General features: G+C 40.8%; 1 protein-coding gene, 1 long non-coding RNA gene and 1 other non-coding gene across 3 annotated transcripts in view; 2 read left to right on the forward strand and 1 right to left on the reverse strand.

The window, feature by feature from the left end:
• The first annotated feature begins 1,337 nt into the window (after positions 1-1,337).
• On the forward strand, positions 1,338-1,409 carry trnap-ugg (transfer RNA proline (anticodon UGG)). The gene has a single exon. It is a non-coding gene; the product is annotated as a tRNA-Pro (tRNA).
• Positions 1,410-2,624: 1,215 nt separating this feature from the next.
• The window catches only part of slc39a14 (solute carrier family 39 member 14), a 30,496-nt gene continuing 6,543 nt past the window's right edge, over positions 2,625-26,577 (forward strand). Inside the window, exons 1-7 of the mRNA XM_086169161.1 lie at positions 2,625-2,832; positions 12,136-12,279; positions 13,131-13,494; positions 16,970-17,147; positions 20,382-20,551; positions 22,522-22,644; positions 26,283-26,456. Coding sequence (XP_086025287.1) covers positions 13,159-13,494; positions 16,970-17,147; positions 20,382-20,551; positions 22,522-22,644; positions 26,283-26,456 — 981 coding nt within the window. The 5' untranslated portion in view covers positions 2,625-2,832; positions 12,136-12,279; positions 13,131-13,158. The remainder of the gene's footprint in view (positions 2,833-12,135; positions 12,280-13,130; positions 13,495-16,969; positions 17,148-20,381; positions 20,552-22,521; positions 22,645-26,282; positions 26,457-26,577) is intronic.
• LOC147221556 (uncharacterized) lies at positions 13,207-15,767 on the reverse strand. The gene is made up of 3 exons (XR_015107837.1): positions 15,751-15,767; positions 15,020-15,148; positions 13,207-13,331 (listed from the first exon to the last, which is right to left on the reverse strand). It is a non-coding gene; the product is annotated as an uncharacterized LOC147221556 (long non-coding RNA).

Consider the following 26,577-nt stretch of genomic DNA (forward strand, 5'->3'; position numbering starts at 1 on the left):
GGATGACGAATGGTCACATGGGAGCGCGCACAAGAGAACGTTTTTCCAACAAGTTATTTACGTTTACGTTACGTTTAAGACAGTTTACAGCAAACAGTATTCAGAGAAAATATATGTAGTATACAGCGTATTTTAAGCACAATGTTTTTGTTTTAAATTTAAAAGGTAATGATATTTTATTCACATCTATTTTTAGTTATTTATCATTTGTATTTGCTGATACGCAAGGACCTCAACTGTATTTGTGTCCATTGGTCTGTTGGCATGGAATTAAAATCTTAACCATAAAAGAGTAAAATAACAAACTTACCAAATGAATATAAGAATGAATAAATAGATGGATGATTTTATTAATGGTGGGAATTGTTTGACACGCATGCGCAGTAGTCTTGATGAGCGGTCAATGACGGGGGCGCGGTGCGATTGTCTGCAATTATAGATTTTTTTCAACCTTTATGGGACTTATAAAGTGTAAACAAACCATATAAGCAAACTAACATTGCTAAATTCAATCGTACATCAATGACATTTAACTGACACGAGGAAACAAAAAGACTTATTTTGTATACAATCAAGTAACTTTAAGAGTAACAAGAGTAGAGCTGTGCGGAAAAACAATGGTTGTACAATGTAAAATGTAACTTTGAGAAGCAACCAAAAAAAGAAATGACAAGGGGAATACAATATGTATTTATCTTAATGGATCTAAGGGAATGTCATTCATAAATCGGTTATCTTTTGGTTTGGTTTTTTTTTTTAAATTTTTTATATCATTCAAAATAGTTTTTAAAGATAGTAAAATTGAGGGTACATTTTGCATTCTGTTTTTGTGTATGAATAACTTGGCCAAACCTTGACACAGAGTTCATCTCATTCATTTCCTAAAAGTAAACGAAATGTTATGTCATCTCTTGAGAGAGAAATTGGTGATGAAGGAAATTTTTCTTCAATCCATTTTTGATCACGGTGCTCAGTTTCAGGACCACTGCCACAAAACCACACCTCCGGGAATGTTGCTTTAAGATCCCCTGGAGTAACATTTCAAAAAGTCCTTCCTTTTTCCTTTTTGGGATATTCCATTCACTGGGTGGCGCTTTTTCGGGGAGGAATCTTGAAACCATTGGGTGGTGAAGAGTTGCGCAGCTTGACAAAATAATCCAAGCTTTTAGTGTAAATGGGTTGCTTTCAAACTCTTTTTGTTCCATATATCAACCTTCTAACCTCTTTGTGCCATATAAAGATGGCAGAACTTGTTTGAAAATGTAGGGTAATATTGACAAATGACAGGAACCCAGAACGCCGGGTTCAGTTTTTGTGTCATCATATTCCCAAAAGACGGCTTGTTGGTCTAGGGGTATGATTCTCGCTTTGGGTGCGAGAGGTCCCGGGTTCAAATCCCGGACAAGCCCATAATGTTTTGATTTTACATCAGTCAGTGCTAAACTCACATTTCCAGTTATCATTCTTTCCTCCTCTGAAACTGCTGCCTCTATTATTAACCCTTGAACACTAATGTTAAAATAAGTAACACCATCACTAACGTTGGATATACCCAATACAATATCCTGGATAAAATACAGTTTTCATCAATTTATAGATGGGCCGATGGGAGGAGGGAGACAAACATACAATTAATAACATCAGTGAGCCCATAAAGGACCCATAAAACTCAATGGCAACACAATGAAAATCACATGACAAGAATTGTGTGGGTGAAAATCACCCAACGTTAGTGTTCTAGGGTTAAGGACAAATAAAGCAATAAATAAAGAAAAAAACAAATGCATACATTTACACAAGTTTGCAATATTATCCCTGAATGATGAAATACATTTGATTATAACGATAAAATCACAACCATCTATTTCTGTTAATTGTATTAGTTTACATTGTTGTCACTCTGATGTTAAACAAAGTACAGTTACTACTGTCAGTAATGTTTCATGTGTTATCTGTGTCGTTTCATATACGGTAATTTCATGTGTTAGTTGTGCTGTTTTTCTTCTATTTCCACTTATTATTGTAACTCTCTTGTAGGAGAAATAACTGACAGCAAATGATTTGATTTAATTTGTAACTTGTCAATTTTATCTGCATTCTGTGTATATGTCTGTACAGTGTACTTGACTCTTAAATAAAATGCCTTAAAAATCCATTATCTATCTATCTATCTATCTATCTATCTATCTATCTATCTATCTATCTATCTATCTATCTATCTATCTATCTATCTATCTATCTATCTATCTATCTATCACCTCCATTACATTACATTTACATTACAGTCATTTGGCAGATGCTTTTATCCAAAGCCACTTGCAAAAATTGCAATTCAATAACCGTAAATCCAAAGTACGGGTAGTTGTTATTCACCCCTCTGCCAAATAGCCATCTCAAAACCATAACAACCCCCGCTTGTTATCTACCTAAATTATTTTGAACCCCAATGAATTCCAGTTTTCCAATGTTTTGTCAATGTCATCGCTGTCTATAAAGGTTACAGAAAAAGAAGTCTTTCCCCTTGCAGTTCCCAATGTCTACCACTAGAGGGCGCAGCGACCCGCCTTCTGAAAACACCACAGAACGCGTTTATCGACGTCACCGTTAACACGTCCGAACGCATCCTCCACGCGCTGGCTGCCGTAGAGCTGTGCGTGTGTTCCAGTGGTTGAATGGCAGGAAACGTACCGGCGACGTCCCGCCGCCGCTGCCCGCACCTGACGTCCCTCCCAGCGGAGGGTGGCTCTCCGGTTAGTCAGAGGCAGGAACACGTAGCACCGGAGAAGAGTTTGACGTCAAGCTCGGCTCCCGCGCCCCCAGCAGCATCACCGGGTAAGCTAACTGGCGAGGCTAGTAATCAGCAAGCTAACCTCTACCTGTCGCACTTAAGCTAGTAGCCGGTGACCGTTAGGGCATGGAACGACCAGGCTGGCCGAAATGTTGAGCGCATTTCCGGGGGCTACCCAGGTCAAGGAGTCGACGTTTTATTTTGGGAGGGCGGGCGCTGGAGCTAGTTTAAGTTCAATGTTGTGAGTGCGGTTGTTCCCGGTATGGAAAACCACGACCGGAAAGGAAATAAAGGAAATAAAAATATTAGCAGGGAAATGTCAGTCGAGGGGTCTGTTCTGTGTGACGCCGGATGCACAACGTAATTTCTTTCTCTCTGCATTGATTGATGTATCATGAAAAAGGATGTTTTCTCAGCCTATCTTACAGTCAGACACACTCTCACCATTTAGATATTATTCTTAAATGAAGAAATGAAACCAGCCATTTAGGCTTTAGGATTTAATTTCTTTGAACTTCCAGGTGAGTCGTCCGGCTAATTGACAGCACGGAGTTGGGAGATACATAGTACTGTGTGTTTTATTCATTTTAATGATTGGGAGACACAATTCTACATTTGTCTTCTTCTTTTCCTTTCGGCTTTTCCATTCGCCACAGTGAATCAACCCTCTCCGTCTAACCCTATTCTCTGTATCCTCCTCTCACACCAACTACCTTCATATCCTCTCCCACTACGTCCATAAATCTTCTCTTTGGTCTTCCTCGAGACCTCCAATTCCAGCATCCATCTATCAATATATTCACCATTCCACCTCCGTACATGACCGAACTATCTCAGTCTGCCTTCTCTGACCTTCTCTTCAAAACATCGAACATGTGCTGTTCCTCTGATAGTTCCTGGTACTATCCATCCTGGTCCCTCCCAAAGAGAACCTTAGCATCTTCATCGCTGCGACCTCTAGCTCTGCCTCCTGTCTTTTGGTCATTAAAACTTTTTCTAGTCCATACAGCATCGCTGGTCTCACCACTGTCTTGTATACCGTTCCTTTCATTCTGGCTGGTAGTCTTCTATCACATAGTACCCCTGACACTTTTCTCCACCCAGACCAACCCGCTTTAGCCCGTCTCTTAACCTCTTTTCCCCACTCTCCGTTGCTCTGGACTGTTGATCCTAAGTACCTGAAATCCTCCAACCTCTTGATCTGTAGCCTCTGCCCTGAGGCTGCCTTTTAAACTTCCAGGTAAGTCTCAGTAGATATTGTGTGGTTTATTTCTGGAATCATGGACTGAAGAGGATGTTTTTTTTAATTAGAGTGGAATGATATGTTTCTGAAGTCATTACCATTCCAATCGTGTGTGAAGGATCAAGAGCTGAATTCATTTGTTTTTATTTCAAAGAAAGGGTTCCTACCATTTCACTGCTGTTGGGTTGCCCGCTGAGGTCTCACCTCCTTTGTCTGGGAAACAAATCACTGTAGTGTTGAATTTTTTCATGGCAATAAGTAACTAATAACACATATACAACATCTCAAATTATCCAATGCAGGGCATTGGATATCTAACTGTCACATCACTGAAACTGTCACATGACTGAGTTCTTGTTATTAAATAAGGTCAGCAAAAAAAATACCAAAGTTCCCTAGAAATTTTTTTTTTTTAATCTGCAAAAAAACGTTAACTCATGTTCATGAGTTGGAAATGTTGGTGGCGGGGAAATGAAATATCCTTGTCATTATATACTTGGAGGAAGAAATAGATAGCTAAATATTTTCCAGCAGTTGTTAGAGCAATACTCTGTATAAATTCAAACTGAGGATAAATACTTTGGTTGTACGTTGGTTTGCAATATTTCAATATTCATGCAGTGGTGTTGTAGAATTTAAAACCTACATTTCCACTCTAGAAGTACATGTTACACACAAAAATCTGGCCATACAAAAAAATAATTTGACAAGTATACTTTGTACACCAAAAAGTGAGATTCCTCCATCAAACCACTTCTGTAGGAGTATTGTTGTGTATGGTTTATTGTCAGTTATATTCTCTGCAAAACATAGGCCATTGATTCCTGAAATGTTTTTGAGTTAAAGTGGTTTTAAATGTTACCTGGTGGGAGTTTGGCTGGTGCTCTCCTGTTTTTCCTGACCTCTAAGCCGTCCTCTGGTTAAAAACCAGGGGCCGGAGCGCACCAAGTCATGTCTTAACCCCTTAATTTGCCGGTGAAATGGCTCTTTGTCGTGCTCTGTGGGTGAGCGGAGCCGGTGGATAATGTGCTCGGTGAACCTCTTTCGTGCCCACAGCAATCTGTCTGTCATGTAATGACGCTCTCAGGTCGATGATATCAATCGTTGAGCCAGCTGAATGGTAATTATAGGGTTTTGTTGGTAAAAGGTTGGAGAGTCAACATGCAGCACTACCTACCTTTTAGCCTGACAGTATATAAAGGTGCAGATGATGGTGAAGTGGCAGAAGATGAACTGAAGTGACACCAGTTGTTTTGGAGCTTCCCACAGATGAATTGTTCTGTCTGATTAAAGTAAGTTGTTTTTTATGTTTTGTACGTTTTTTACAAATGGCAAATCCAAAACTAAAGCTCTTTCAGTCTTAAGATGTCTGCGATTACCATTCCATCTACCCTTATCAATCTATTTGTGCAGATTACAAACAAGATTTAGCAGCTTGACTTTTGAATTCACTGGATACATAGCATATTGTTCTAATTTCAGACTCCCAACATGGATAGACAGCATCACAATATTTACTGGGCCAATAATTTATCAATAACTCTGATGTCAAGTCATTTATTCACATCTGCTGGTAACAGCAGGGAATTTAAATCGGCAAGATATTGCCTAAAAATATTGCAAGAAATTTCCTAAACGTCTTTGAATATTTGCGTGTGGATTATTTGTATCGTCCTATTTTTAAAAGCAAAAGTCCAAACTCCCAAGCACAGTGGATGAAATGTGTGTTTTTATGTATTTAGTTTTTTCTAATGAGCATCGTTCTGTGACATGATGCTAAATAAATTTTGGGTTGTGGACATTTGAGATACTGGATTTTAGCATTTTCTTGGATGAAGTTGTAGCTTTAATTCGCAGTATAACTAAAGTTAAAAAAAGTGTCAGTAACCTGCATCCCGATCTCCCTTAGATATCTCACTCTCAGCTGATAGCAGCTGACGAGAGCAAACTATATTTCCATCAGCATTTTCTTATCCAGGAGATGTTTAGTATCACCAGCAGCTATCTGTTTGCCGTCTGTCTGTCTGGGTGTCTGTTTCTATGCTTGTTTTTCTGTCTCTGTTCATCAGTCTGTCTTTCTGTCTGTCTCTGTGTCAGAAGGATGCAGCGTCTCCTTGCATGAGCTTGAGAGACGGTCTAGCCTATTAACATATGGAGCAGACCCGACAAACATAGATAACCTGTGTGGAACTCTGTGCTCCACATTGCCCTTCTAGTTTGGCGCTACATCTCCTAAATGATTGAATATCAGTGACAGAACTGAGGAACTTACCTTTTGACTGTCCGACCCATGCAGCTTCTAGTTACGCGTGTAACTATTTAATATTGACTGATAGCAACACATTCCATATATTTTTTGCTGAGATTCAAACGATCACAGTCCAGTGAGGTGGTTTTCCCTGTATATGCGTGGCTTGGGTACCACCTGTGCAGGTTTTTCTCACTTCGGGTCTGACTCTCCGTAGGCTGAGCATGCCGACATGCATCTTTAAGTGGATGATAACCTCCAGACACAATGTCTGAGACAAGATGTTTTCGCTTTGGGTCTGATAAATGTGACCACAAGTTTCCATTGAGTGAGCATGTTGTGGAGGTTGTTACAAACCCATTACAGAGCACTGTCAGCTGCTGAGGGCCAAGTGTGTGTTTTCGTTTTACCCCGTTAGCAGCAGCAGAACGGACTTGTGCGGGAGTGTGATGGGTTTTGGGGCCCTTTGTCAGGTGTGTTAGGATTCTTGCGTGCTCCAATATGTTAGTTTTGTTTGTGTTTCCATTAGCTTGTATCATTTAGTATTTCGTTTTTATTTTTTGAGTATTTACTGTGAGCATCTGTTTTGTTTTATTCGACAACAGAAGATTTTGGTTAAACTTTTCTTTGTTTGCCAATGATTATGTTATTAATCATATAAAATGGGCGTTACTCCATTGACTATTTGGTTACTCCAAACTCCAGTTTCTTTTTCCCTTTATTTTTGGGAAATAGTCACTGTAACATTGTATGAGTCCTTCATCACCCTGCTTCGAGAAGTGCCCCCCCCTCCCCCCCCCCCCAATATCACAGAGCTCCCACCGAGAGCCCCCTATTTTGCAGTTTGGAGATTCTTTCCGAGGCCTCTTCACGACCTGGCTGTTGATGCTGTGTTTGGACTGGCAGCGTGTCCTTGACTCTTGACCATTAGACCTCAGCATGCTTGCCTCATTGACCTTTCTCTGCCCACTCAGCTGGAGAGGGTGGCAATGACCAGGAACGTGTGCGTGTGCGCGTGTGTGTGTGTGTGTGTGTCCTCAGACATGCTCCGTCTCACTTGCGCAATGCTGCGCTCACTGTGAATGGAAATGTGTGTTCGGTTCAACAGAGGCATGACTTTATTGATAGGTTGGCTCAGTGTTGTCTGACTGCGATTCATCAAGCGTTTATTTATTCTTTTTTTTTTTTTTTATTCAATTCATTATCATAAAAAAGTCTGAGCTTTGTATTCAACAGTTATTTTCCAATTAGAAGTTCTTGGAAAATGCACAGGAAATGTGTCTGCAGCTCAAAAATGTAACAATATTATGAGAAAAATTATATTCAAATTTTATATTCATTTTTGTGTTTGTTGAAATTCTATTTAAACTAAACATCAGGGATACAACATCGGGGCTCGTCGTATTTACAATACAGAGGTTCCCACACGTCACGGTGGTGAAGTGGTTAGCGCTTCGGCCTCACAGCATGCAGGACCCTGGTTTGATTCAGTTCAAAAACATGCAGGTTAATTGGAAAAATTTGGAAAATTGCCCTGAATGAGTGATTCCACAGTACAGAACTGTATGGTCACTGAGCTGAATCACAGGGGAAGTGTGACACTTAGACTGACAGTCCCGATGTCTGACTGCCGCAGGCCTTATCTCCTTTGCTTCAAATAGGCCATGGACTCTCAAGCGCGCGCACACACAGGACAGGGCACAGTGACTCCGGGCGTGTGTGTCTGAGCGCGCATTGATGCCACTCCAAGCTGTGGTGCTGACATTTAAAAGTGCTTATTCTTCCGATTGGAAGTTGAGCTGCGGAGACACATGTCTTGTTGTCCGGCTGAGATGATGACCAAATCAAATTCAGGGTTTTATCTTTGCAACACAAATTGTGACTAAAATTAGTTGGGTGACCAAAACTAATTTACAGATATGACAGTTTTTTTAGAACAACTTTTTCAGGACTCTGGTTAATTTTAAGTTAATTTTCAGGCACAAAAATTTACCTGTATTGGGGGGAATTTCTCATTGATTTTGTTGGGATTTCATGACGCTCTTTCAGGAATTTCCTAATGAATATTAGGGATTATCTTTGTTTCGGGTGGTTGATATTGCAGTCCTCTCACAGTTTCTCCGTATACCCGCCATGTTCCCACACTGGAGCTGTGGAATGTGGCTCTTAGACAAAAGTCCTTTTTTATTCCACATTATCCTCACTTCACCTGTCACTGTCCTGTGTGTCACCCTCAGTAAAACCCCAGTGCAGGCTATTTCTGCATTCTTCCTAAATGGCCTTATTCGGGTTTATAACATCACTCGATATTTATTAATTTAAAATTATAAAACCTCAATTAAAGCTAAATGTTGTCATTTTTCGGACATCTACCCTTAAATTTTCCAAATTACTTCAAGTCTTTTGCATGAAAGTGCACATTTCCCATGTCATGAACTTAATCCTGCCTTATTAATTGTTACGCTGCCACTCAAAGGTATTAAGAACCATTCAGTAACAACAGAACTGATATCCCTCACTTTCATACTTCCCTGCAATTCTTGAACGAGCAGGCAGATTTTTTTTTTTGGAAATTACAGATTTAGTTGAGAGGGATATTGAAACGCCTTAAATAATGGGTTCTGGCTCCAGGATACACCTAGCAGGCGGACACATGCAGGACTTTGTCACCTGTGAGAAAGTACTCTGGTGCTGTGGCCTAGCCTATATTTCCGTGGAGATAATCTTGATAGTTTCCATTGTAAATTTCACTTGTAAGCGTTTACCAGCAAAAAGTCGACAGAGGATTGGTTACACTGTCAACATAATTGAAAATGGCTACCGTCTGGGGGTGGCGTGGCGCAGAGTAATCGTCTTGGGAACCGGAGGTTCCCAGTTCGATTCCAGTCTCCTCCTATTGTGTCAGTGTTGTTGAGCAAGACACTGAACCTCTTACTGCTCCCCTGGCGCTGGTGGACAGCACCCTACTGTTCATGGTTCATCCATGATGGGTTAATTACAGAGAACAAATTTCCCCAAATGGAATTGGTAAAGGATAAATTGTTATTATTATTATTAAATAACAGTGAAAGAACATAGACAAACACGACTGATAAGAAACGTGGCCAAGCTGTGACAAACACCGCAATGGCAGGGATCGTCTTTATGTCTCTTCGTTGTTGTCATCCGTCAAACACTTTTCTCTCTCATTAAAAATAAATGTGGGAAACGAAAGAGGTATCACTTTACCTCTAGCTGTTTTCACACATTTTTACTGCTGCTTTATTCACGTCACATGTTTATCCTCTTCTATTTTCCTAACGCCCCACTGCCAAAATCCAGAGGTGTATCAACTTCAGTGATACAAGCTAAATATTTAAAATAATTATTTAAAATAAAAAAAGATAAAATGGTTGTACATGAAGGCTGGGCTGTATATGGATATGACGTAAATATCATTAAATTGTGACAGGAAGTGAAGGACTGAGACATCAAATGTTATATTTTATTTAACTTTGGAAAGATAATTATTGAAATATTGCATTATTAAATTGGCCATATTTAAAAAAAAATCTACTGAATTGTTAAAAGTTAACAAGAAGCCACTTAAGAGTTCCATAAGAATGAAAAACAAACATCAAGAACCTTCTTACAACAAATTTTAAAAAATGGCCTACCCATCATAAAAAAACAAATATAAAAACATAGAAAGCTGACTGAAAAAATCAAGGAGTTACTCTCTGAAGAATGGAGAAGTTGCACAGAATCTATGACATTACTGAAATAACCTGATAGTAGCTGGTTTTAAACATCTGAATCAGAAATAAATGTAAAAGAAAGTGAGATACTGTGATGATATTGCAAAAGAAAGTGTGTGGGAAAGATAGTGGACACTGCTTACAGTTGCATGTATGTTGACATTACAAGAGTCAGGCGCCTCAGTTGTTTGTCGGATGTGATAAATGTGAGATTCCGTTATTTAACTGTAACCGTTAAAGCACTTTTCTAATTTCGGCTCGTTTCTCTGTTGGCGTTAAAACTAGGACCCTGAGCTCCTGCCTCCAAGTCAAATTGTATAACAAAGAAAACACGGCCAAGCTCATAAAGGCATTATTTCTGTTGTCCGCCTCTTTTCCTACTATCGGGGCGCAGCTCTGATAGATCGCGGAGGGGGAAGAAGAACACATTGAGAGTAACTTTGACTGATTGGCTTCCCTGATTCATGACGACTCAGTAGGAGAGGGGTGGAGACAGATTTGAAACAAGAATTGGCAATTACACTGCAGTTTTGCCCGTTTTCTAATAAGTCACTTGATTGTTATTAGACAGGGAAAACATTGTGAATAAATGACACAACTAGCAAATGTCTATCTGAAAATTCAGCAGGAGCTGAACATGAGGTCACAGCATGTACCCGGGAGTCTGGGAGGAGCTACAAATAGGAAATAGATAACTGCTGTTGAAAAATCCCACATTTGCAGTTTTATCAGCATGGTACTATGAAAGCAGGGATGATTTTAACATTTTCTGACCTTGAAGGAGTTCTTGAGTGAACCATGTCTGACGTGCACTGTGACCACCTCAGATTAAAATTATTTAATCAAACATTTTGATACTGAATCACGGTGGTTATGTTCCATTTCTTAAAATGTTCTGAGTTGTTCTTTGTTTTTTATTTTTTTTGTCTTCCAATGCACAGCTGACAGGCAGGGATCTAACTCTTTATCAGATAAAATCCAGTGTGTGATTGGTGTGGGCGTGTAAAACCACATTAATTATGACAGCAATGCCAAGAACACAACGGAATAAAAGGTCTGTGTTAATATCAGGATCACAAAACAGTGATTTATAGTCTTAACCTCCATCTGATGCCAAAGTGATATGTCAGCTAAAGAAAAATGGTTTTAAGCTCTCGTAAAATCAACCTCAAACGCTAATTTTGTTTCCGGTGAAGATGGAAAGCAGTGCCTGTCAGTTGAACTTTGATTCATGTCAGTAGGTGATTTCTTACTTATATTTTAGGGAATTCCTGGATGTTTTTTTACATACATCACTCATTGAAAGGTTTTATTGATTTTTCTTGATTACTTCCAGATTTTTTTGTATTGGTTTTCCATTTTATTTCTTTTTTAAGTAAATATTTCATTTTAATAATTTTAAACGTGCTCCTAGGCACTGACTGCAAACAATAATGCCATGCACAGTCTTGATTGTATCGTCAAGTCAGGCTGTGACAATATCTGGCCCAAATATTCATTGATGAGATTAAATGTCTATCATTTTCTATTCAAAGCTCAATAATGCCCATGGACAGAGATGTATGTGAACGTTTTGGAATATCAAAGGGTTCAGGAACCTGACACACACGCACACACAAGCACACATCTCTCTCGTGTCAAAACCATTCCAGAGGCAGTTAACGTGTGCAAGAAGACAGAAAAAAAGCCACAAACTGCTTGGAGTTCAAAGGGTTTAAAGGGAGATTAAATGAATGTCCTGATCTGTGGGTCACAGCAGTCGCTGGCTTTGTTTCTTTTTTTCTTTTTATACATTTCTTTTTTTTTTTTTTTTTCTTTTTTTTTTTTCTTCTCGGTTGAGATGGTTTGATATTTCGAGTCACACTCCCCTAACCAGTGGGATACATGGTCTCACACAGCTCAATATAAACCAAGAAGGAATGCTGCCGCATCAAAAAAGCCGTGTTGCGGCCGGTTTGGCTCCACACTGGATGTTGTGATCTGGGCTAAAATGTGAGTGGACAGCCACCATTTCAGGATTCCTTTCTTTTCGCTCCATTTCATACTATTCCTCCCTTCCTCACTGGCAACTCATAACCTTTGTTTGACCAGCCCCTCTCCCCCTCTCTCTCCTCCACAGTTGCTTGCCCTCCTGAAGCTACTACCGCTTGCTGTTCCCACAACCCCCCCCTTTCTCCCAGGTAACCCGTGGGCATCGGTCCGCTCGCCTGGAGCCTCGGGCACTTCCCGCACCGCCTGCCATAAGGGCCTCCATAAGGAAAAGGTGAGCATTTTCTTGAACCAAAACAAAATGAATGGGTCCGTTTATTCGTCCTGAGTGGAGGCATCGCAGACATGAATCAGTGCTCTGTGTGTTGGAGGAGGGGAGCTCACCTTGTGTGTGCGCTCACGCACGTTGGGGGATGGCCTAGGAGACATTGCATTACATCTGGTGAATTTAAGATCATAAAGGGATTCTTTCTTTGTATCCCAGCAGGCTGTCAAACGTCTTAACTTAGACCACAGAAGAATGACGAAATGTTTGCGTCAATAAACAGTCTGAGCATCTGTTTGCATTTGCAATGCTGTTAAATGGTTGAAAAACATGTTTTACAAACTGTTAACTTGGTTCAATCGCACAGAGAACCTTCTCCCCCCTCACTGTCCAGTGTGAGGTTACTTTGTGAAAAATATTGAATGTGCAGGTAGTAAGACTTTCAACAGACATTACAGAAATGGTGTTAAGTCCTGGGCGGTAGGGGAAACAAAATGAGAATATTCAAAATAATATTCAGGAATCTGTTCAGTCCCAAGCACATCATATTTTTCATATATTTTCAAAGTTTTGCTTACCCTCAAGCAGTTTCAAAGTAAAATAGTATTTTATGCTTGAGTGTTTTCTGCAGGTCTTTAACTCTGCCATAACGTGTCATGATATGTTGCCTGGTTGACATTTGCTGTGATTTTGTGTTATTACTGGCTGAGTTTATCCCATTGGCTTCTTGCCACAATGTGTACATTGTAACCTGGTTTCGAGCCAGGCCCCTGTGTGGCCTGAGGTTTTTCCTTTGTTTTTCGTTTGAAATAATTGGAAGGTAATTATGGGACGCCATGTATGGTCCTCTACCCCCGCAGACCGCCAGCCTCCTTCTGTGAAGAAGCCATGCTCACCTCGCAACCTCATGGCCGTCCAGCTTCCACCATTAGATTCCTCCAGTCACGGCCCATGCTGGTCCTGGCCCTGGCCCTGCTACTCCTCCCCAGGACCCGGCTAACAGTGAAGGGGGAGAGCCAGACGCAGTCCCCTGCCCAGGTGCTCCAGGACCTGCTGGCCCGCTACGGGGACAACAGCACCATTACTGTGCCGCAGCTGCGCTCCCTGCTCTCTCTCCTCAGCCAGGGCCAAACCCAGGCCCAGGTCACGGCCCCGGGTGACACAGACAACAGTAATGTGGCAGAGACACCCACAACCGCTCCATCTAAATTAAACAGCTCCAAGGTGAGATCAAATGTCTTCCTGTGTTGGTATGTTGTATTGTTATAAACTACAGTGAAAGGTGGCAAGTAAGACCAAGAATAGTCAGATATGTCAATTTTTGTGGCATTGAATTCATCTTAACCGTTGCAGAGATAAAGCCTACTGATGATAACACCCATATACATTTTGTAATGATGATAGCAAAATGTGATAATCTGTGACTCAATGCGGGAGAGAGTGTTTGTTTAGCAAAATGCAAGTGTTTTTACATTGATTTTATATACTACAGATGTTAAGTTTTGATTTGAAATGGTAAAGATTCATCTGCAGTCTAGGATCCTCACCTTGGGGGCTAAAGATGCGTCAGGCATAGTTTTGACTCGGGTTTCAGTACGTGATCCAGACCTGAGAGGACAACACTGGATCAGGAGACCATTTAGGTTGGCTGAGGTGGACTCCCTCTGATTGTGTTAGGCAATGAAGTGCCCTGAGCAGTGGAGATATACTGACATATTTCAGTCCCGGCAGCAGCTGAAGCTGTGTTACTGGCATCTTGGCCAGATCTGTGAACAAGCTGTTTGTAATCCAGACAAATGCATGCAGGGTTTTCCCAGAGAATTCTTGACATGTGTGACCTTAGCCATAATTCCCAGGTTTTAGAGCCTAGCCCTGATTGTTGACTTGACGTAACAACTTGAATCCAAGTCTGAGTTTATCGGAAGATAAAAGTACTATTTGTACTCAAAATTTATCTCCCTCTTATATACCGGTAGCCATACTAAAAAAATTATAAAATCCTGAGCATGAAAACAAATTGATTTTATTTAACCTTCCCATTTACTTGTTGTAATGTATTAATTAGAATGTAACTATGGTAATAGGCTTTTATCATGTTATTAGATGGTAGCTCCTACTGTTAATAACATCAAAGACTCTGTGATATCGACTTACACTAGATCACTTTAAACATAATAAGCAATATGATACTTCAGATGAAGCCAGTTATTTACAGTACCTCCCTGAATTTCTAGCTTTTTTTTTAACACTTTCAATGACTAAATTCTCAGTTTTTCTTTTCATGTCCTAAAAGCATGCCTGTTGCCTGTCTTGTCTATCGTCATATACAGAATGTTGGTCTCCTGAAAAGGTCCAGTGAAGTTGTCATTGTCTTGAGTCAGGTGTAGATGTCTCTGTCAGACAGTCTGAAGTCCACTTGCTGTCATGCCTTCATAAAACAAACATTGCGGTGAGCTGTCCCTAGTATTTGACCAAGACAGCAATGGAGCTCAGTGATGTTCAAATTATGTTTCTGAACTGTTGTTCATTTATGAGCATTTTATTAATATTTTAAGCCCCACGTACCAGTTCCTTTTTTCTAGCAAAACTGATATGTGGAAAAGTTGAATCTCGATAAGCCACAGCAACCACAGTTCTCATCAGCTGGTTCACGAGACATCTGAAAACTTCAGCCTCAATAATTCAGCAGCAGGAAAATCCCAGATATGTTTTACCTCTGATTAAAAGCATTGGCATGAAGGCTTCTTACCGTCAGAGGTGAAATTTGTCTTTTGCCACCTAAACATCTCATGAGGGTCTTCAAGCTTCATTTGTTTTGGAGGTCAGTCCTACTCCAGTCATCAGAAGACTCAGTGATTATGTGGAAGCCTGATGTTTTCTGGTCATAAACAATGAGGGAGGGCATTATAATGGAATAGAAGACATCATGTGTCCACTTGGATTTGGTCAATTCAGGAAGTGGAATTTTAATGTTAATATTGTGTCCTCAATAGTATAAGTTAGGCATAACATTTCTTGGTATTTTGAAAAACCACATTAAAAGACTGATAATGCAGGGTCTGTTTGACATTAAACAATTCCACAAGTCTAACAGGCCAGATCCAGACAGTACTGGTTATTCGGGGTCTGTAAGAATTTCCCAGCATGCCTTAATGTGGAAGGTTTTGCGAAATTGTCAAACTGAAAATTTGATAATGTTTTTTGCCTGCCGTAATGAAGGGGATCTTCAAGGATTGCTCAAATAAAGCTGTTAGGGACTGTGTGGTTAGTTGGGAGTGGTGAGCTGTGAGTGTTGCAATTCAGGTATGTGTAGCATGAATGTCCTGATTGCTGCACGTTCTACTACCAAGACCAAGCCCTGAACCGGGCACAGAACACAGACCTCCTCACGCCCATTTGCCTCCCCAGCAACTAAAGGAAATCCCACTGTGAAGGTGCAGTCGAGCATGCTAGACAAACCTGAACTAAAAATTCTGTTACCTCCCTGTGTCGTATCCTCACCCTTGTTGTGTCGTCTCACGGTCTTAAAAAGACTTCTGAGCGTCTTTTAACACCTTTAGGTCTGAAGTACATTTCCAGCTGGAGGCCTCTGCTGAAAGAAGTGAGAGCAACCGTTTCCCAATATCTGAAATTTTTAACATATTTTCAATGCTTAATGTCCCCGGCACAGCTTACTGATCTACGCTTTAATTGCTCCAACACAGACATGTTGCTAAGGTTACAAAAACATGAGTAATGCAATTGAACATGGGAATCATGTCACATGTTTTCAGTTTCAAATAAGTTGACAGGATTTACTGTTGCATACCTGTTGGTGCTTGCACACAGAGGTACGAGTAATTTTGGGCTTCACTGTATACTGAATTCCTATATTCAGGTGTTTCCTGCATCTCATTCATGAATTTAGAGATTGAGATTCCATGCCATTGACCCTCTGGTTATTGAAATGGAATGTCAGTTTAGGTCCTCATCAGCAAAACAGTGATCAAAAGGTTTCTGTTTGTGCACCTGTTTATTTAGCCACTCCGTAGGAAATTGATTATTTCTTTTGCAGCTGGCCTGAGTGGCCCAAGTGTCTGTGATGATTTGTTGAGTCTGTCTCGCTGTTTGACCCCAGGAAATGAAATGTTAAGGTACCTGTGTTCCATTGTAGGAGTAATTCTGTTGTTCTCGTCTCTGCTGTTTATAAGACGATGTCCACTTCCCGAATTGGGCTTTATGAGCCATGATGATTACGTTCAAAATGCTGAATGTTAGAAGTTTCTTACCGGCAGCTTTAACTTCCAACAAATTTTCTAGATTTCTCTCAACCTCTCTCTGCTGAATTAGAGAGTAGATTTTTGTTGTGAAGAGTTGTGCAAGATGTATTCATATTGAAAATTGTCCTACTTGGAGAGCGCAATGAAAAGTATTGAGCTGTGATGCACATTTTTCCATAATAAATACTGTAGACTTAATTCAATACCAAAAAGGATTTCAGAAATCCCACAAAAATATATTAGAAAGTATGTATTGAAAAGGCAAGATCAAGAAATGCTGTGTTATGTAGTGTCTGACAATTGTTTTTCTTTTCCTTAGACAATATTCACATGTATACTCACATTGAAAATCTGGACTCTGAATTTCACGCTGATTCATTTTATAAGCAAGGTCTGTATTCTGATGAGTTGCCGACCAGTGGGTCTGTTTCCATCCCCAGTGCTTGCCGGCTGACAAGCTGGCCATCTACAGCATCAGCGAGCAGTCGCGTCTGGATGAGCGGGGCTTGCAGGAGCTGTGTCCTACCATGCTGCAACAGCTGGGAACGGGCAGCTGCAGGGCGAAGATGCAGGAGGAGCTGAGTGCGGACACCTCCCCGAGGCCCTCCGACGGTGAAGGTACTGGCAAAAATGGCATGAGAAAACAGCGAGCAAGTAATTACCATGGAACTTACTAAACTAATTAGTCATTCTTGAACAAGACACTGTTCATTTTGTTTAGGTCATGGTTCAGACCTGGGTAAATGCACAATATCTTTGATTTCAGAGAAGGGTCTGCAGGGTATTGAATCGTCATTTGTCGTCATTGCCCTATCCTGCCTAATTATTTTATTTGAATATGTGATAGGTCTTTATCAGTTCACCCTTAATTCAAAATATTAAAGGTGAAAACATGATTCAATCAAGCCCCTGAATCATTATCAGAACTGAGCTGCAAATGTGTGTCCTGTTGCCTAGAGACAGCGCTACCAAGATCCCACAGAAGGAGATGAAAGACTTGAACACACTCACACCATTAGCCAAGGCTTAGGCTGTATTTCTCACTTTTGCTTCCAACACGTCTTTGACGCTCCCAAATCCAACCACCCTCGGCCCACCGGCTGTGTCGCACTTCTTCTCCCACTCGGCAGCTCGACCAGGAAAATCTCTCCGGTACTAAGAGTTCTGGTTTCTGCTGCTGCTGACCAGGTGAAAATGCATCCAAATTGCTGACTGGACACCAAGCACGGTGTCCTTGAGCACCCTGGAAGCCATTTTTTTGGCATTCCGCATCTCATCAGTGGGGCTCAGGAATGCATGGTGCCTCTCAGGCTGAGTTCTTTTCAAACTAAAATGGATTTGAAGAGAGGAGCTGGTATGAAAGTCAGCTAATTACATGGAGACTGTGGTCAACTTGGGTGACTTTTCTGTCCTCAAAAGTGCAGCAGCACTGAAGTGAATGTCATGACTTCCAGCTTCGAAATAACTTATTTTTATGCATATGATGCTTTCAGACACTCATTCTATACGGAAAGGCTTGGCATTTTAACAAACTTTCAAAGCAATAGAATATTGAGGTTTTTTTTTTTTATTTGTCCAGTATGATGCCAGTTTTTTGCATCCTGGCTGAACCTGGCCACCATTCAGATAGAGAACACCTGATGAGCAACAGAATATTTTTCTTATAGACAGTTCCTTTACACTATTGGCACCCAAAAATAAGGCTCTTCCAATATTTACTGTCAGCTTTGCTCTGAATATGTAATATTGGGGTGAAATGCATGTTTTAGGACTGCAATCTGTTTTTACGTGTGATTTTTTTAAATTATTTATTTATTTATTTTCTCGGCACAGTCTTTGAAAGACCGACAGCTTAATCTTACTTGGCCTCACTCAAGACACCCCACCTACTCCAACCATGACGGCGAAACAAAATCCGCCCTTATTTTGAACAGTTCCATCTCCTGTCAGGCAGGTAGAGAAGTCATTCCGCAGCCTGTAACTCTGGCTCTCACTCAGGCAAACTTCATTCCCCCCTCATGCACTCACAGCCCCGGCAGGCTGCTGAGTTTGGCTTCGTTGCTGTTTTTCTTTGCAGATTGGCAGCGGCGGGGAGGCAGATGTCCTCTCTGCCTTTTAGAACCTGATCTCTTTTCTTTGTCTAAATCTGACACCATTTACTTTATGTTGTTTCAGAAATAAAAATTTGAACCTTATCTGACAGAAAAACCTGCTGTATGTAAAGTCACTTCTTTTGTTGCCTTAACCAATGTGCTTCCTGCTACAGTGATGTTTCTGCTGACTAATCCCCCAGGCAAAGATCCAGCCACGTAAAAGGGATCTTTGACTCCATGTCAGAAATATTATTTCATATGTTTAAAAAAATAGTACCAAACATGGAGTTACGGATCCTCCAAATAGATTTCAAGATGAGGGGTCTTGAGAGGATTTCCAAGAAATTATGGAAAAAATCACACTTTTCTAACATTTGTTTATTTGAACACGTATATTTGAGCCTCTGGTTATCCTACCAGCACCCATCGTGGAATAAGATCACCCATTCAGCTAGGTCACAGCTGGGTGCTTCTGTCAGTCAACCATAATACAAGATGGGAATGAATGGGTGGTCCCGCCTGAGTGAAATTCCATTTTAAAAAGGATTTAATTTCTGTAGATTTTTCTATCAAGTAAGATGTTAATTATTACGTGGAAAATAAAAATAATATAGGTTTTGTGCAATACTTAAACCTTTAAAGTACTGAGTCTCTGAGCATCATGGATGTTCTTTTTGTTTTCATCCAGTAGAGCAGAGGTGGGAGAATGAATCCGCTGATTGATGCTAGGTGCTACCAACCAGTCACCTTTGCAGACCAAATTTAAATTCAAGAAACTATTATTTAAAGCTCAGCCGAGGCAGACAGGTGTTATTGGAGCAAGAATTGGTCCAAACATAGTTTATGGTGATTATATTTAGCATCTCTGAACTAATATGACGATACAGAGCAGCAGCTGCATCACCACTCATTCTGTACTTTTGTCTCGATGAAACCATTGCCTTTTCCTCCTGCCCCGTGATGGGCATTTCCTTCAAGAGTATAACAGTGCTGGAAACTCACAGATGTCGTCATCGTGCCGCTGAAGAAGGCCCAACATGAAATGTCCGCTAAGCTTTTGCATTGCTCTTGCTATTGGCATGTTGTTCTTTTCTGCCGTCCTGCAGCTGCTGCCAGAGGTCTGTCATCCACCCTTTCCCCCGTGGCACATTTCCACTTTCTGTAAAGCTTAATCACATGAACTTCTTGCAGCTCTACTGGGCTGACCAAAAAAAATTAATAAAAATCAGCTTTTGTAGGAGGCAAGCCCGCTAAGTGCCCTTCAAAATGCAACATGACCCGGTGGAAGCAGCGTTCCCCCTGCTACTGTTGTGCTATTTAAAGCACAGTTGCCCCCTTTTGTGTCTGCAGTGATAGCTGGTGTTTAGCCCGAGGTTAGGTCAGTGGCGGAGGCACCTGAATGATCTAGGACAAAGTAGATTTCTCGGTCTGTGCATGCGGTGTCACTGCACTGTAATTTTCACCTGTTGTTCCTCACCGCACCAAATGAATGGAATTCGAGCATTGCTTCTAATGACAGTCTATTATGTGGGCCTGAAGTGTTTTCAACCAACAATGAGCCGCCTTGTGTCTTGGGACACACTTGTGGGTATTTTTACAATGTCTTTTGTCTCTGATCGATTCAGTTCTTCCTTTTCTTTTTTTTTTACGCATTTAACCTCCGTGTTCATCACCCGCCCACCCACGTCGAAGACTTCGATTCAAATCCACTGACTAACATTTCTCCTCAATCTTCTTCCAACCTGTCTCCTCTGATCAGTGTGGGGCTACGGGATCCTGTGTGTGACCCTCATCTCTCTGTGCTCGTTGGTCGGAGCTAGTGTGGTGCCGTTCATGAAGAAAACCTTTTACAAGCGGCTGCTGCTCTACTTCATAGCCCTTGCCATCGGCACGCTCTATTCCAACGCCCTGTTTCAGCTCATCCCAGAGGTAATGTCCATAGATCCTCTTCGTTCCAGCCCCGTCAGGTATATTTATCTTAGATAAACAGGGTTAAGCTAAACAAGCAGGTACGTAAGTGAATTTCATTCCAATCTAATGGGGAGTGGTTGCACCACTATTTATCAATTGCAACAGAACGTCAAAGGTATACGGCAACAATATGGTGAAGATATTGGTGTGCCACGATCCCTGCAGTAAAATGAGGGGATAGATGGATTTATATCTCTTCACAGTTACTTAACATCACATCTCAGTTGGGGGCTTACGTGTTAAAACACCAGCTGTGTAAGAGATTTGAATAGTGGCAATATTCAAGACTAGTTCCATAAAAAGGCCAGATTCTATTCTGGAAAGACAAAATTTGAAAGTGATTTGCTTGTCATCACGCCCTCAGATGTGAAAAAGTAGGGATTCACGTGTTTGCAGTGAACATTAATGCACAAGTCACAGCATGTATATTTGAGTACTTCGAGTTGTTGGAATGTGTCTGAAACCTTTTGTCAAACGAAGGCCAATACTGAATGTGCTAAGTTAACCAGCAGGATGGGGCTCTCAAGCTCTTTGACGCAGCACAGAGAAGAGGACTCATTGCTCCTCTTGTTATAAGGGAAGATCACACATCCCTTAAGTAGTGAGGAAACAGCTAAAATCTCTTATGATCTGGGCCCCGTGGGTTGTTCAAACTATCCACTTTTGATCATCAGGGTTTTGCTAAACAACCATGTACTTGCCGAGTCCAAATGAAAGAAAATCTTTGCTTTCAGTCTGTCTATGGTGGAGGAGTAGAAGTTCTATTATTCATCAAGAGCAAAAGAACATTAAATATCATATTCTATTATGTCTGGATTCATCTGACAGTTACCAATGTTCACACATTGCACCTGAGGATTATACAGCACATTTGAAGGGTACTTGATAGACATTAAACTTCTAACAAATATCTTGCCGGACAGCTTTGAATTTAAATAGAGTCTAAAAATGGCTATAATTCCAAGTGATGGCTCATTTCCGACAAATCAAAACTACACATTTTCAAGGCAAATTGTAAAGCTTTTATGGTTGCTTTGTCTTATCAGGTGAAAATTATTTCTGAAAGACAGTAAAAGAGGATCCCAAACCCACACCTGTCTTGTTTCTAAAGGGAAGAAGTTAGCAAGTTAACATTTTTTTGGATTATATTTAACCTTAACCTTAATATAAACCCTTCCTATAAAGGGCAGTGCATCTTACCAATCATCACATGCCTCCCCGATAACATTGTCGTATAATTTGGAGGTTTCGGCAAGATATGACCTTGCAAACAGGTGTATACAGATTGCCTCTGGTCAATGCATCCAACTTGGTTCCTTTCAGTCCTTTCACCGCAGTTATCCCCATGGGGCGTTGATTAGCACGAGTTTTAATCAAATCAAAAGTGACAGTTGAGCTGTGTAATAAAGACCCCCTTTAAAGTAAAATGCAGAAATTGCTTCCTGTGTTGAAACACTGTCAGGATGGTGTGCTCTCAGCTGCCACCATGTTCCACAGCCGTTGCGTAAAGAATTTGTGGAATGGATTGGATGGATTCACCAGAGATGAATAGTAGGAAAACACATTTGTGAACCTTAGGTCTCAAGTGCTTTGATTTATGTGACACTTGTTCCTGCGTGAGACAGAAAATTAGATGTATAATTCAAGCTGTCTCTGGGATCGGAGACTGCCCTGAAATATGCCTGCGCTGCCCCCAAAGAATACTGGCTTTTGGTTGATGTTGTTGTCCATTTGTTTGTGACGGAGGGTAAACAAAAGCGAAATGTTCCAAAACCATGGTGAAGGCCTTGTTTCCACACAGACAGGGCTCTTCCTCACCTAGAATACAAATTCAATTCCAACATTGAAGTATAATTAGCACAGATCAATAAGAATTTTAATGGAAATTACTTTTCTGCTCACATTAATTTTAATTTGCTGCATTTCAGGCCTTTGGTTTTGATCCGATGGTTGATCTCTACGTGTCCAAGTCTGCTGTGGTGTTTGGAGGCTTTTACCTTTTCTTCTTCACCGAAAAGGTCCTTAAAGTGCTCCTCAAGCAGAAGCAAACGGTTGGTATACGGTTAAATCTCTCCTTTGTTTTATCCTACTGGTACGAAACGTGACCCCTTGGGAGTTCACACCCAGTGGTATTTTTGAGGCCTACACTGATTCTAGAGTGAAAAAATAATTGGACTGCTGACGTGGCAGCAGATTCATAGACTGTGAATTTAGAGAAACAAAAACAGAACTCTTGATTGTCAAAGGGGAAATTACACTAAACCCTGAAGAAACTCTGAAGAACTCTGTAACGTAATAAACTTTATGTATTGTGTCTTTCAGGAATGAATGTAAGACAAGTTGAAATACCTTTTACAGGCCAACGTTGGGAGAGCATTATATCGCTTTGGTTATAATTTGGCCACTGGGAGATACTCCAGAATATCCATGTGGAAAGGTCATCCAGTCAGATCTTCAGGATAGATACATCCAACATTCCCTACTTGTTGAAAGCAGGGGGCAACTATCAGGCCCAATCATGGGACCGAGAAGAATAGCTTCAAACTTGTGAAAAGTCCTGTATGGCTTTCAGCAAAGAGTAGCTGCACATGAAATGTATTTGGAGTGAATATAGACCGTTACAGCAGAAGTAACAATCAGATCAGCTGATCAGAGAAGCTCCCCTGCAGCTCCTCATGAATCTACCCTGATGGGTTTGTGTTCTCCATGCTTCTGTTTTATCAAGGAACTCCACACAGTAGATACTAGTGCTTATTCTGGGCACATTTCTACATAATCATGGACGACAGTGTTGCATTTTCTCCTGAGGAGTTGTACCCAGAGAACTAACTGAATGGGGGAAAAACCTTTGTTGGGCACCTTGAGAGAGAGCCAGAAATGCAAGCTACACCTTTTTAACAAAATTGGAATGAAGAAGTGGATATTTGAGTGTACAATCAGCCACTTTGTCCCAGATCAAGTGAACTATCATGAAATCAAAAGGCCTGAACTACTGAGCCACAAATCTGTACAGTTCAGTTGGTCATTTAGTGCCGGGCTGGACATTTCATTGCGTTTTGAAAAACCATCTACCTACAACCACAAATGTCAATACTAGAGAAAGCTGTTAAGCTCCTTCATCCACTTAATTTGTTTTCTTTCCAGCCGCTTCATTGTATCCTATTGTATTGGTCCACCATACCCTGAAATACATGAAACAACTGACACATACAACAGAGTCCTGAGCTTTTCCTAGTTACTGTTTTTTGTCTGCATTTTTCCACAAACATCCCTTGCTTCTCATGTGTGAAGCACAGCTCCTTTTCAATTACTGGCATCACCTACAGACCGTGGCAGGTTTGACCAGCTGTACAGGATTTTTTTGGCTCTTGTGTAGGTATGTTCCTTTATGTGTAAATTTCCTTTACACACAAAGACAACAATGTTAGCTGGATCACGATATCTAACAGTACCCAGACCAACAGGATTGTCCAGGTCAGTCCAGGTTTAACTGCCACTGTAGGTCAAACTAATACAATAATTGTATTATTTGACATATCAGTGTAATGACAAAATCTTGATAATTTTTCCTTAAATTTGCCCCTTAAACTTTTGTAGTTGTGCATTTTTTTTCCTGGATTCAGTTTTATTGTTAGAGATTTGCTGCTTTTAATCGCAGATTTATTTATTTTTTGCACAATTGCCACTTATGATAAAATACATTTCTCATTTTGTTACCCGTTAAATTTCCTATTTATGGTCATATTGCAGACAGCGCAACTTTCTAATTGGATATTTTTGTATATTTCTCATGAATTTGTCAGTTTTAATTGCTCAATTTGCATTGCCATCACCTACATGCTAGATACAACATGCAGGCTTTATTAAACACTCCTTTTGAATCTTAAAAGTCCATTTACTTTTATTACAAAGCTCAGATTAAAAATCTTTGGATTCTTTTTTTTGTTTATTTGTTTGTTTGTTTTCAAAATTCCAATTTTAAACTGAGATAATCTATGCTCTTTTCTCATACACTCATCATTTATTAATTTTTTAATATAATGGCTCTACATCATCCAAGGGAGTTGCTTGCTCTGTATGTATGTCTGTGCTTAAGACTGAAAAATGCACAGACACAGGGTGCCTTCACCTTTAGTTCCTTTCATTTCACACTGAGGTTGGACTTGAATCTTAAATTCTCGCCCTGTCACGGTGGACACTGTTTTTCATTTCGGTAGGAATTGATGTCATTTATCAGGAGAAATACCACAAGATTAGAATGAAACAGAGTTATCCGTTTGTGCCCATGGACTTTCGAGAAATTCTCCCCAATTAGGATTTTCCTGAGAATCAATGAGGTTCATTGGTTATTATCCAAATATTCCATATTTTAATCGCATCAGGAAATAATGAAAGATGTAGTCATTGAGTCTCTTTCAGTGCCCCCCCTTTTACAGTTGTGTTTACAAATTCTGTTTCCCTCTTGAAAGTGAAGGGGAGTTTTTTTTTTTTTTCCCATGTGTTTATGTTGTGTGGTTTGCCAATGTAGAGAGACAATAATACCAATCCAGCCTAGTTTCCTCATTGTTTTGCTCTTGGCGGCCGTGACGTGACCTGTGTTGATGTTCAGGCTGCACTGCCTAAATTGTCTTTGTCCTCAAAATTCACTCCTCTTGCCAGCCGGCCTGGAAGCTGCAGCTTCACCAGGGCCTTGCACTCTGGCTGATTTCATTCACAAAACAGAAGTTGCTGGAAGGGAAGGTGGAGGTGCTCCACCCTGTGGCCAGTCTGCTGTGAGCCATATGGTCAGGAAGCCTAATTAACACACGGACCTGTTGATCCAATTACATGCACTGTGTGACCCAAAATAGCACCAAGACTGGTTCAGTAATCTGCCACTGGACATCCGGGGAGGGAAAGGGGTAGGGGGAGATGTGGGGGGCAGGCAGTACAAAGAATACTGTCCAACTGTGGGGGTGTTTCCTTGGCTATTTTATTTTTCAAGGGTTGTGCTTAATCACTTTAGTGTTTACAAACATGCATCTTCTCTACTCTATCATTTTCCTGTCATGTAAAAATCCACCAGATCCAGTGCTCAAGTGCAATGACAAAACTGTTTTGTCACTTTTTAAATTCAGACCCATCCCCACCCCCTTCAAAAAATAAAATAAAGTTACAAAATGTACTAGAACAGGCCTTAATCAAAGGAGGAAATGACCTGGAAATTGGAAGGAATGAAAAATTGGTAAAAAAAAAAAGTTCCTAAGATGATGTCAAATTAGCACAAAATTGTCCTAAAATGTGTGAAATCTGGTTATGTGAAAATCAGGTGTTGTGTGTGTGTGTGTGTGTGTGTGTGTGTGTGTCTGTCTGTGTGTGTGTGTGTGTGTGTGTGTGTGTGCGCATGCGCATGCGCATATCAATACATATTTATAGTTTACAATATGAACCCAAAAATTATAAAAAAAACTCCTTGTGCATTCTGACATTTTTTCATTCGTGTCTTAAGGGTTACATTTTTGGGAACCCATAAGTCATGCAAGTCTGAGAGATATGTCCGTGTGCAAAGCTCAAGCACATGTCTTTAAACTTGCGACCTCATGCGCAACCTGACTTGTGACTGTGTCATAGACGTGTAAGAACATACGTGAATAATTGCTATGTGGAGAACCACTCAATGACGCGCCAAAACTTGCTGTTTGTCTCTCAGAGTCACGGCCACGGTCATTACTCCAGTTCGGATCACTATTCCACACCTGACCGGGAGGTAGAGGAGGGCGAGAGGGAGAAGCTGCAGCAGAACGGAGAGTCCAGCAGCCTGGCTCTGGGGAAGGTGGACTTAGGTGAGGGCGAGCTGATGCTCAGCCCTGCTCAGACCCCGCAGGTACGCCCTGGACTCCTTTCAGTGCTTCTGCGTGTGTGTGTGTAATCTTTATCTTCCTCAGTATGGGAAAAACCACATGTTCAATGCAGCTTAGCTCTCTGAATCATCTCAAATTTGTGTC

This window comes from Fistularia commersonii, chromosome 22 (genome assembly GCF_037954325.1).
Source record: "Fistularia commersonii isolate RoL2024-O1a breed Wild chromosome 22, RoL_Fcom_v1.0, whole genome shotgun sequence".
In the NCBI taxonomy this organism is placed as follows: Eukaryota; Metazoa; Chordata; class Actinopteri; order Syngnathiformes; family Fistulariidae; genus Fistularia; species Fistularia commersonii.